General features: G+C 43.6%; 1 protein-coding gene across 3 annotated transcripts in view; it reads left to right on the top strand.

Annotated features, from left to right (window-relative positions):
- LOC104928895 (glucocorticoid-induced transcript 1 protein) overlaps positions 1 to 12,641 on the top strand; it is a 61,153-nt gene that overhangs the window by 6,847 nt on the left and 41,665 nt on the right. Inside the window, exons 4-9 of one of the 3 annotated variants that reach the window (XM_027286093.1) lie at positions 3,249 to 3,338; positions 5,799 to 5,924; positions 6,698 to 6,835; positions 8,618 to 8,807; positions 9,426 to 9,546; positions 9,822 to 10,162. In XM_027286093.1, the coding sequence (XP_027141894.1) occupies positions 3,249 to 3,338; positions 5,799 to 5,924; positions 6,698 to 6,835; positions 8,618 to 8,807; positions 9,426 to 9,546; positions 9,822 to 10,155 (999 nt within the window). In that variant the 3' untranslated portion in view covers positions 10,156 to 10,162. Of the gene's footprint in view, positions 1 to 3,248; positions 3,339 to 5,798; positions 5,925 to 6,697; positions 6,836 to 8,617; positions 8,808 to 9,425; positions 9,547 to 9,821; positions 10,623 to 12,641 lie in introns of those variants that run through there. The other 2 variants (XM_019264776.2, XM_019264774.2) reach the window with 2 other exon arrangements.

The raw sequence follows: 12,641 nt of genomic DNA, 5'->3' as shown, positions 1-12,641 counted from the left end.
CAGAGGGCCTATACATATGCTAATCACTGTTCCGGGATAGGTCTGTGCGCCCTAGGCCCTGTGGTTACAGAACACAGAGAATGTCTGTATGAAGATTAGGGCCCTGACACACCAAGCCGACCTCAAAGAACTCGCACCGACAAAGCCAGACTGAGCAAACAGTTTGCGTCGCTTCACGTCTTCTGTTAAAAAGTTGAAGCCTGACACAAAGGCCGCAGCCGATGGCCAGCTGACCATTGACATGCGTGCACGTTCTGCGGCTGCGTGAGAGGAAAATAAGAAATCAGCCATCTGTACTTGGAATCTGAAAGACCGAACTAAGCAAATTCATCTGCTTAAACTGTCTTATTACAGAAACATAAATACAACTGTCACTAAAGTTTTGCTTTGCCGGCGGTTGCTGATAAAACCACCGATGCCAAACACAAGTTGCCCGCAAATGCTTTAACGACAGCTTGCTCTTGCCAGACAGCTGTTGTGTCAGGATCTTCCGATAGACGCACACACACACAATTAACTGTAATTTAGTGCTGTATTACTTTAAATCTGCTATCTCTGCACACCATCGTTGCTTCATAAACCGATGTGTTTATCTGAATACAGCTGACTGCTGTTTGAACCCCCTGCGCTTGAATGCTGAGTGAGTTTCAGGACGTGCACGAGATAACCGACACACACACAAAGTCATCTCACCGAATCAGACTGGCGTTCTCCTCATCTCTAAAAAAAAAAAAACCCCACGGAGGGATCGCAGTGGCATTCTGCTCGCATGTCTCAGCACGCAATCTAAACAAACCAGCACAAATTCCACCGCGATTCTATTGAAGCCCAGTCATTATTTCCTGCTTTGGAACAGAGCTGGATTCTTGAGGATGTTGCCTGTATGTAACCCTTTTGGGTGGGAATCATAATGGGAAGCAAGCTGCAGGCTACGGGAACAGAGTTTTATCTTCACAGCAGTACATTATCAGGCACAACACCTGGCATGCAAGTCTACAAAGCACACAACTCGGGCCGGAAGTTCAAGAGCTTGCATGATAAAAGGGCCTCTGAGGTAAATAAAGGTGGGTGTTCTTGTTAACTGACAATTCAGTTTGGGGAGAACGCTGCGGTGTTTTCAACTGCCTCGTCTTACCCGCGGGGAAATTAGGCGTTTAATTAAGATATTCACCGTAAAGACAAACATGACTCCTGCCAAGACACCCGTGGCATGTTGACATATTTTAAAGTAATCAGCTTTAGCTTTAGATTTCGTGTCTGAAACATTTGTATTAATTCATAAACCCACATGTACATATTTGTCTACATGCTGGCTATGAGGTCCCAGCTTCAGGCTAAATTCTCATTAACAGTAAGTAAACTGAGATGTAAATAACTGAACTGAATGATATGATCAATAACAAAGTGACAATGAGGTCACCTCCAAACCCGCTCCATGTTTTTCTTTTGATTTTTTTCATTTTTTACCCAGAACTGCACAGCCCTGTGAAAACCTATACATCTCGCCCACTGCCAAATAAAAGCGTTTCACATTTCATTGAGCTGCAAGTAGCGAGTCGCCTTCTTCTGCACTTGACGTCATAGAACATCTGTGAGAACTTAGTTTTTCCTCAATGGCTCAAAGTCCACCAACTCCATAAAGCCTCCCTGCCCTTTTTTTTTTTTTTAAAGCAATCAGCGTTCTGTATGAACACATTAGGCTGCAGCAGCGAAAGTCCCTCAATGTCTGGCAGAGGCATCAAACAGCACAAGCCCATTCCATAGGCCATGCACAAAATGTTAATGCTAAAGGGTAGCTACACATCTGCCATCCAGCGTGGCCCAAGCACAGTGGTGCCTTTTTATGAGAGCACAAGCACCCATTTAATTCGCTGTCCTTTTCTAGGCAGGGGGGGGGGCCAACGGCAGCAATCCAGCGCAAACGGCTTCACGGGTGTTCCTCATTATTCACAGTGTGATATTCCATATCATAGGGCAAGGCTTGTGCGTTAGCCGGACGGCCCATAGAGGTTTTTCTGTGTGCGTGGGGTCAGACATAAGGCAGTGCGAAGACACTGACATTTAAGATGTTTCGCACCACTGTGCTGACCATAAAACGTCAGATGTTTGAGGATTTGTTTGAGCACCAGAGGCACTGTTGATATGCATAATCAGGGGGAAGTATGTGGTTTCAGACGACCCTATGAAAAGTCCTCAGTCTTTTTCTGCCTTTGCATATATTTACATAACTTAACCGTTTCCTCGTTTATGCAGCAGAGGTCTAAAAGACGTGCTCGGGCGAGACAGAACTGCCTCTATGCTCTCCGATAGGGAACGTTTTGTATATTAGACGTTTTCTTACTGGTGCACTAACAACACTTGTTGCCTTGATATAAGCCTCAAATTGTGCCGTGCATATCCAGCCAAATCACGGTCAAAGCGTGCACTTCTATAGACTCAACAGCAACACTACTTTGTAGACTTTATTGAAGCTGAGATGGTGGAAGCTTAACACCAGCTGCTAGTAAAGTCCTTAAATGTCACCTGTGGCTGACGAGGATGTCTTCTTGGCAGGTAAGCATATATTATTTAGTGGCCCTGTAATTATTTTCTTGAACTATGTTTGGATTGTTAAATGGCTGCTGGATTTTTGAAGTAGTTTAGCCCGAAGACAAAATGTTATTTTTTGCCCTTGCTACAGATGTATTTATCTTAACGCGGTGCATTAATGGAAGCAATCAAACGTGCTATGACTTTATTTTTTGTTTTTCCTCTGGGACGGTATCACATGACTCCTTTCTTCATCTTCATTGATTCCAGATTTTTTTTTTTTTTTAACATTTCAACACACGGCACTCATTACTGCGTTCACCCACGTCTCAGCTGCTTATCCAAACATTTTAGGTTTGAGGTTGTTGATGCTCACATCCTGAGCGACGTCACAGCGACGTGTCTTCCTCGAGGAGTTTTTTTGTTGACTTCGTTCTTCTTCTGCACAAGCTGTTTATTTTAAATCCATGCACATCACAGTATATGCCGAGTGTGTTTCAACAAAAACTCGACGTAAACAAATCATGAGTTACTCTCAGGCTTTAAGGGTGACTCTATTTGAATATCTTTGCATCCACACACAATGGAAACATACCTCTCTTTGTGTGCCTCTTCTACATGAGTTGTTTGATAGCCACAGAGTCATTACAATGCGTTTGCACTCCAGCATGAGTTGTAAAACATGCGGTTATGTGTCAGCGTGTACTTCTGTGTTTCAGACTCCGGGCCTCTGGATCGACGAGGGCGTCGAGCAGGGAAGTCCACACCAGCGGTCAGCCTCCTGGGGCAGCGCAGACCACCTCAAAGAGGTAGATTCACCCACCTTAACCTCGTTTTCAGCGAAGTCACAGCTGCTCCTGACAACAAACACCGCAGACGGTGGATTAACAAAAGGGAGCAGCGTCAGCGCTGTGGACTGACTCTGAGCTACAGCAGGCCAGACGGGTTTCAAACACTCCCAGACAGTTCAAAGAGTAGGTTTTTGTCATTCTTGAGGTCCGTTCGATTTACGCAAAATGTGTTTTATTTGTCAGGGTCTGAGGTCAGCCTAAATATTATGCTCCTTAACGTCGGTTTCCACTCCTGTCTATCTGCTGGTCTCGGTGGCCAACCAGCTGACCACATGGAGCTATTAGTTCTCCAACTCTCGAGACCACAGTCTAAATTTAAACTCCTTCTCCCCCTCTTGTTTCCCACTCAACTGCACCCTTGCATCTCATTACGGCCTGTTGTTTTTGAGAGACAGCGCAGGAGCTCCTCTCAAGGGGGAAACCAGCCATGTTGTTGCACCGAGTGAACTAATGTTCCTTAAAAGCTTTGCAGATGCCCACGTAACACAATAGACATTCATGTTTTTCTTTTTTTTCTTTTTCCGGAACAAGACCTGACATCTGTATGCCATCAATATTCAGTTCCAGAATTATTAATGGCACACAGATGTCTCTGGGTTTTTGTTAGTGTTGACCAGAATAAACTATAATTCATCTTTTTTTGTTTTTTTTTTGTTTTTACAAAAGTACACTTCAAGAATCTGCCTCAACCACATGCGAAGACCAGCAGGCAGAACTACAGTCCATAAATAACTAAGAATTTATGACCAAAATACCCAAAAATGCTGTAAAACAAGTGCATAACACACAGGCATGGTAGGTGATGGATCGAACAGGCTTTGTGTTTGCTTTGTTGAGCGCCTACGGTTACACTCACCTTACTCTCAAACTGCAAAGATGAGAAATCAACGTGTTGTTTTCTTTTACTGTGAGTACAACTGGATGTAAACTATGAGTAGTCACGTTGCACTTGAGCAACGCCAGCAGCTGTGAAGACGAGACAGGAAGAGACGCGTTGTAATAAATCCAGCAACACGAGATGCATGAAACCTTTTTTTTTTTTCGCCAGCTTCGGACTGGCAGCAGTTTGATCTCGTAAAGTTTGACTGTTTGAATCAGATCTCATCAATCACATTCAAGTAAATGTAGTCGTACACACACACACACACACCGCTTCACAGCACACAATGGTCAGGAAAACTTTGTCTTTGTCGTCCTCTGAGATTACATCGGGATTGCCTGGACTTGTCATTATCGACCGCTGCGGTCACTCGATGAATGTTGCGCATTCTAGCTTCCTTAACCTCTACGATCCCATGTGTGGGAGGATGACTGTGGAAAAAAACCCAACAAAAAAAACAAAAAAAAACAAGCCTCTTTGTTGACTGGGTTGCCAGGATTACAAGATCAGCATCGATGACCACACCTTTGTCTGCATAGTACAACTGCGTGTGTTTGGCTCACAAAGGGTATCCTGTTTTTAGGCCAGATGCAGAAACACCCATTGACCTAACTTGTTTCATCACCAGACGACATACATGGCTGTTTTTAGGCACTCAAGGAAAAGGCATTGCAGTGTTGTAAGCCACGTAAGAGAAGAAAGCCTCCCAGCCATGAAAATGTTAATTTGGGAAATGGCACAATCTTCTAATTAGTGACTTTTCAGAGCTGCTGCACTAAATGAAGTTTATATCCTGGTTGAATACATGGAAGCAGAGCTGCTCGATCGAATCAGTCTGCAGCTACTCTGATAATTAATGAATCCCTGAGTCACTTTTTGAAGCAGTCTCAGCCTTTCAGCTTTCCACACGTGGTGGTTGGATCACTCCCGATGACAGGAAACAGCAGGACGGGGACGAACTTCATGACAATTTCACTTCCTTGTTCGGGGCTCCTCACGTGACTGAATTAACCAATCAGAAGCAAGAAGCTAAGGCTTACACTGAGATAAACACGAGGGAATCGGAGAGGCGGCTTCAACAGAATATCGCTGTAACTGTTTTACAGATTTAAACATGTAAATAATCTCTGATATAACTTGTATTCACTTCCAAGCCTTACAACTCTCAAACATATGAATCAACTTCACTTCTAAACCTTACAATACTATCACAGTATCATATTAAATGTAATATCTTTTGGGTTTCAGTCTGTTGGAAGATATCTGAAGACATCTTGAGGTTTATATATCAAACACTTTGCAGCAGCGATGTGTATATATAGATGATGCACCTTGATGCTGATATAATTAATTATCCTGATATTATCATTGTAGTGAATTCTTTTGTGCGATCTCTAACTTGCGGATGGATTAATCGTTAATTGCAGCCCTACATGGAAGTAACTCTCCTCTGGCTTAACCGTTTTTATAGAAATGTTGCCTCCGTGACTCGAGCGCGATCTGCCATTTGCTGACGTGATGTTCCTCTTTTCTTCCAGCAGATCGCTAAACTGAGACTGCAGCTGCAGCGCAGCAAACAAGTCAGCCGGCAGAGCAAAGACAGGGAGCAGAGCTCGCTGCAGCTGTCGCAACAGGCGCAGCATGGCGTCCAATGCCAACCACAGGTGAGTTATCCGTGTCAATATATTCATGCCCTGCCAGGACGAGTTGCTGGCATGCTCGTTTCAGGTGAAAACATTAACCACCTCTGACTTTCTGATGATACGATAAGGTAGCTTAGCAGCCGAGCAAAAAAAAAACATACAAATGAAACACATGGTGACCAGACTGTATCTGAGCAGATAAGAGAATATGAACACACCGGCGTGTAGCAAGGTGGATTTCAACAGGACACAAAGCGAAAGTATTTTTTTGGAGCATGTGTGCTTGTACGTCATGTTTGACTATAATCCAAGTTTATGCTGTTGTACTGAATTTAACTCTAAGTCTAGTTAATGAGTCCAAACTCTGACCAGTTGTGTCAAAAGAGGAGAGCAGGGAATGTGTCCGGACATGCCCCGTCCTCTCCTCTCTCTCTTGGAGTTCATTCATTAACAGATGCCCAGCAACAGTACACATGAAGCACTGTGGGAAAAGTAATATGCCCTGTCCTATACCAACCTGTGGTAGATCACAATCGTGCCTGTGTTTTTGTTGCCAGTGACATTTAATCCCACTTCAGTCACATGTATTTAAACTGAACGCCTCCACCCGTTAAATATCTCCGAAACTGGATCAGCAACAATTTAAAACCGCGGGCCGATCTTGTTGTCACAGAGTCCAGGATGTACGCAGTATTATGTCTTTAATTGTATAGTTGACCTGAATAACTTCCAGTGTGTGGTGACAGTTTATTATTTTTTAACTTACTCTTTTTTATTTTGGTTTGTGTTTCCAGTACAAGGGAACTTCTTCAGCGTTGTCGGCGATCCCTGTGCCAAAATCCCTCATATGCAGAGTGCCGAGCAGCGTGGAGGGCATCAACCACGAGCTAGAAAATGTGTTTATCAGAGAGGACTGGGAGCAGGGGATACAGGTACAGTGCTGTAGGTGTGATATAACCGATATCTCGTAGTACACGTTTTGTTTTCTCGTACTCGATCTGATAAACTCACCCAGACACTAACGCTTGTCCTATAAATCTTATCATCTTCTGTCTGGGTTGGGTTAAATTTCAGATTCATGTTGTGTTGTACAGACTGTAAACACGAGCAGCCAAAAAGAAAAGAAAAAAAGTTCACGGCAGCATCAACCGTCAGCTAAAATGTCTCCGTGTTGGCAAACAAGAACGGCAAAGCGGTGCCAAGTGGCTGCAACGGTGACGGTGATAGTGATGACGCTGTATTAATGAAATACAATAAATGCAGCTAATTAAGAAAAGAGCCACACAACCAAGGTCACAAAGTACATTTGCCTCGGAGGGCAAACAAATATGTAACGCAGTGATGTAAAATAAGAAAATGAACATTTATGATTTATTTCTATTTATCTGCTGTGAGTTCTGCGATGCTGTTTGGTCACTAACTGTTGTGTGAAGGCTCACAGCTCGTAACAACGGGAGGTTTTCTTCCTCAATGCAGCAAAATACATCTCAATCTCATCATCTGAACCAAAACACACGATTGGACCTCTCCGTCACTCTTGAACTCACCTTTTCCTACACTACACACTCACACCTGGGCGTGTGTAACGCATGGCAAATATCCATACTTTTTTATCAGATTGTCTCATCCAGCTACTGTCTCTTAACCCCTCTGTTGCTTTAGTTAGTACTTTGTGAGACAGAAGAGGGAATTTAATAATGTCCACTGTTCCATTTTATTCACGCCACACGTCATTTTTAATCATCAAAATAATTTTATTGTAGAAAAACATTTTCTAATTGGACGTCCTCCACATCAGTCAAACGTAACTTTTACACACATTAATACAGTGGTCCCTCATTTATTGCGGGTTATTTTTAGAAAGTATCCCCCGCGATAAACGAGGGACCACTGTATTAATGTTTGTAAAAGTTACGTCTAAAAATAACCCGCAATAAACGAAATCCGCGAAGTAAGTTTTACAATTATTATACATGTTTTAAGGCCGTAAAACCCCTAACCACACACTTTTATACACATTTTTACACGCATTTTGTACAGTACTCCCTTAGTTAATCAGGACGCAGAACACAATGCGCGTTCATACTGTACAGTACACTGTAAAAAAAGCATGCAAAATTACACACAAAACAAATCCGCGAAAAGTGAACCGTGTTATAGCGAGGGACGACTGTATACCGATGGTCAAACACAGATTTATTAGATGCGCGCTCACACAGTCTTGTAAAGTCACTTTGAGCGCCGTCCTGTCAGACCACATATATTCTCACTCACACTGAATTAAATCGCCTAGGGGTGAGGGGACGCATAAATCCAGTCCGATGTGGGGTAGTAAACCCTGGCAGGTCTGTAAACCTCCCCTCTTAGAAAGTCACACACACACATACAAACACACACCATAGATTTACAGCCTGCCATGCACCGACCTCCTTTCCTCTCCTGTTTGAATCAGCTGTGCTCTGCACATCACACTGTTCATCTGCTCTCAAGTAGACAAACACTCGCACCAGAGGCCTTTCACTTCCAGTCAGCTGATGTCCTTAACCCAGAGCGACATCATCCACTGACTTTTTCCAAGAACACACACCGGCTGTTATGGGTGACTGAATTTGACCTTTGAGTTACGATCCCCTCTAAAAGCTGAGCACCGGCACTCTCCATGTACGTTAACGCATGACCTCTCACCTCCTCCTCCTCTCACTCTGACCTCACAGGCCATGGACGCGGTAGACGGCCGCCGCGCCCCCTTCCCTCCGCATCACTACAGCAACAGCGGCGACACGCGTGACACGGACACGCAGGCCCCATCGAGCGGCGACTCCAGCCCGCTGCCCCGCCCGTGCAGCTCCGACCACCTCCACTCCCCCGATGGAAGCCCCTGTTCTGCAGAGGAAATAGACAAAGGTGCGCCTTCGCAGCTTTATAGCGTCGAGTACATTAAAGGGGAATTCCGCTGAATTTCTACATCAAAGTGTGTTTACACGTCGTGGGTTTTGATGAAAGAAAGAAGTGAGCTTACCAGACCTTCTGTAGACCAGCCCTCATTACCTGCTACGAGCATAACACACCTGAATCTTTGATTCAGAAGGGTTGTGTTACATTTTGGGTAATGTGGGTGCCAGGTAGTGACAAGGAAGATAATAAAGAGACGATATTTTTGATGTCAGTGTTGTATTTTATTTTATTGGTCACTTACGACTCTCTTAAGTTACTTTGATTGTTCTTTAGTAGACAGACAACACTAAGCACGCTAAGCACAGGGTATTGAACCTCAGTGTTTTTCAGATGCATGATTTAAAAACTGGCACCCCGGTAGCTCACCCGGTAGAGGGAGCACACCATGTATCAAAGCTGGAGTCCTTACTGCAGCGACCCTTTCCCCTCTCGGTCTGTCTCTCCAGTGGTCAACAGCTTTTGTAGAAAAGGTTGTGTACATACTCAAAGGTGTTGATTTAGTATCAGGACAGACACTCTGATACTGTCACGTCACTTGTATTTAAATCTTTTCACTGTGTTTTCCAGACAACGTGTGCAGTTCTCCTCTGCCCAAGTTCGCCACGTCTCCCAAACCCAACAACAGCTACATGTTCAAGCGGGAACCTCCGGAGGGCTGCGAGAGGGTCAAAGTGTTTGAGGAGATGGTGTAAGTGTTTTCTCTGTTTTTTGTCGTCTCAAAATGTAGTTTATTATAATCGACACGTTAATACTGCATCATTGTGTTTCTGGGTGAGTTGAGGATCATTAAAAACAGAACAATGGATGGAGTTTACTGTTTCATGGAGATCCTGTTGGAGGACAGTGAAACTTTTTTGCATTGTGGGTGGCAGGGATGAGGCTGTGTGGGATAAACAGTTGGCATTTAATCAGAGCAGTCACAGAAACAGACAAAATACTGAGCTCCGCTTCTTCTGTCTTCAGGTCTGGCAAATCAAAAGGCTTCCCTCTCTTCTCGTGTCCCGACAAAAACAAGGTGAACTTCTTCCCCAGGGGCTCCGCCTTCTGCCCCGTCAAACTCCTCTGCTCCTCCCTCTTCTCCCCCGTCTCTCCCTCGTCCTGCTCCTCCTCTGCCAACGACAGCCCAGGGCCTCAGGTGACCCCGACTCTGCCCACCGCACCACCGCCACCACTAGCTACCTATCCAACCTCCGCCGACCGGAGCACCGACACAAGCACAGGCACAAACACAGACAGCCCGAGCCCCGACGCGGAGGCGGGGAAAGACGGCTCCGCACAAGTACTCCTCACCAGCTAGTCCTCAGGTATTCACGAACCGGACCGCCGACGGCTGAAACTTTTCGGCGAGTCAGTCGGGTGGGATGGTTTTAAAACAAAGATGGAAAAAAACAAAAAACACAAAAAAAAATCCTTGCACTCCGTTAATTCTAACGTTAGCCAGCAGGGAGTGCCCGAGGTCCAGACAAACACAAGGGGGATCCTTCATGGTACCAGCGTTTCTGCTCGGCCGCCGGTGTTCGCTGAACTTTTAGTCAAGAAAAACTTGACGGATTGATCATCGAGTGTGCCGCCGACCTTGGACACCGCCTCCCTTCACCCCCCATCACTAACCCTAGCCTTCTCCTCTGTTACCGTGACAACACCCATAACAATAACAAAAAAAATAGCTTTGCTTATTTTATTTTTTTCTTTTTTGCAAAAAAAAAACAAAAACAAAAAAAACAAATAGAACTCACTGCTCAGATGATCATGTTACGTAGTGCCTGCAGTTTTATCCAGATAAATTAAAGTCAGTAACTTTATCAGAGAAACACATACTCATGTTATCTAACCAGTGTTCAGCAAGCTAACATCTAAAGTACATATACATAAGCTTTTTTTTTTTTTTTTGACAGGATGGGAAATGCTTGATTCGTATTTGAAACATATCAGGACGTCTTACAGTCAGAGTACATCGCCCCACGTTAACCACAATGTTTGCACTTGTTAAGACCTGGCTCAGAACCACGCGGGCCGCTTTCTTCTTTCCTTTTCTGTTTATATGAAAGTATCTGTAGTGTCTATGTGAAACCAGCCGTTGCTGGAGCGCAGGCTCCACCCAGAAAGATCCAGATTCTGCATTTCTAGTCTGATCACTATTAAAAGTAGGTTAGCTGAACGCAAAAGAATGCAAATCAGCTGTTTTTCAGTGACCAAATAACCAATTACAACCCCCCCTCCTCCTCTATTGCCTTGTTTTTATTGCCCCACACTACGCAGAACAGTAACTCAGGTCATGTGGAATGTACTTGCTCGGACTATGTTGCCTTCCCCACAGTGTTTATGACTTTATTTTACAGAAAGACAGTCCAGTCTTTTTGCAGAATATATATTTTTTTTATTTCCCCGGAGAAGGGGAGGTCATTCTGGACCGGATCTGATCGACGTCACAGCTCGTGACAGATTTGACTTTTCCGCATTAACCTTAATTCAGGTTAAGAGTTTCAGGTGCTATGACACATTCCAGAGATCGCCGTTGCATCGGGTCAACCGTGAGTACTCATGTAAAAACACATCTAGCTACATAAGCTACACGAACCCCCCTTACACTGAATCGAGGCAGACATGTCGTTTGTTGCACCCATTTGTTAAATATGTACCAAAGCAAATTAGAAAAACAGCGAGCGGGCCTGTCATGTATTAGGGGACAAGAGACGCACAGTTTATGTGCCAGAAGCAGAATGTTTATGCGCACTTTGTTTTGTTTATGAACAGCTGAGCGACATATAAACTCTGGTTTGTAGTGTTTCAAACACAGGCGAGAATCCTTAAACCAGGCTGGAGCACTTACTCGGAAGTGAGACGATAATCACTTTTTTTTATTTTACGTTAGACCAATTTGTTAAAACAATCACAAGCTGAGTGTGCAATTTGATTTTTTTTTTAGTTTGAAGTAAAGCTACACTAACGACTTTTGTGTAACACAAGTTTGGCTCGGTACACAAACGTGCCCCGTGACGTTTAACAGCACAAAAACAACTACAGAAAGATTCAGTAAACTTTCATTCCAAAACTTCACTTCGTCTGTGCACAGATGAACAATATGCAACACATTCCACACAAGTTCAGCTGAAATACTCTCTCCTGCTTGCAGCTCCAAGAGTTTCAATCATACTAATTCAGATTTTTTTTATTTTTTTTTATTCACGAGCTCGTTGTGCAGTGCAGTTAAGAAATGGTAGCCACGTTTGGCAGTGATGATTCAGTTCTCCTGTGTATTACGCATTTTTATGTAGATATGTGTGTGTGTGTATGTATGAGTGTGTGTGGCTGTGTGTGCGTTTGTTTTGTTTTTCAATAAAGAAAACAAAAAAAATATCTTTTTTTGGATCGGTATGTAATCTTTTCAGAGACAAACACATCAACCAATAATATCAATATTCAGAAGCATGGCTTTTATATACGAATAGGAGTCAAGGTAAGGCAATCAATGTATTTGGTTATGATTTAAATATTAACACAAAGTTACAACAAAATAAAGTCACAATTAATTATAGTCTACCGTATCAGGACTCCAGTGATCAATATAACGAGGTTCCACATTGTTGGCTTGTGATTAGATTAAGGCATTTGCTCTGATTTATACAATATATATTCAGTTAATGCAGCATTGTAGTCAAAGTCAGTGTAATACTGTATGACTGTGTTTTTCTTTCAGTTAGTTTGGCCCTGAAAACAACACAACGCACTGAAAACTGCATATCTCGCCCAGCAGCTGACTTAAATAAAAAAATAAAATTACAT

Source organism: Larimichthys crocea, chromosome XIII, assembly GCF_000972845.2.
Source record: "Larimichthys crocea isolate SSNF chromosome XIII, L_crocea_2.0, whole genome shotgun sequence".
Taxonomy (NCBI): domain Eukaryota; kingdom Metazoa; phylum Chordata; class Actinopteri; family Sciaenidae; genus Larimichthys; species Larimichthys crocea.
This window is presented reverse-complemented; position numbering and strand designations above follow the sequence as displayed.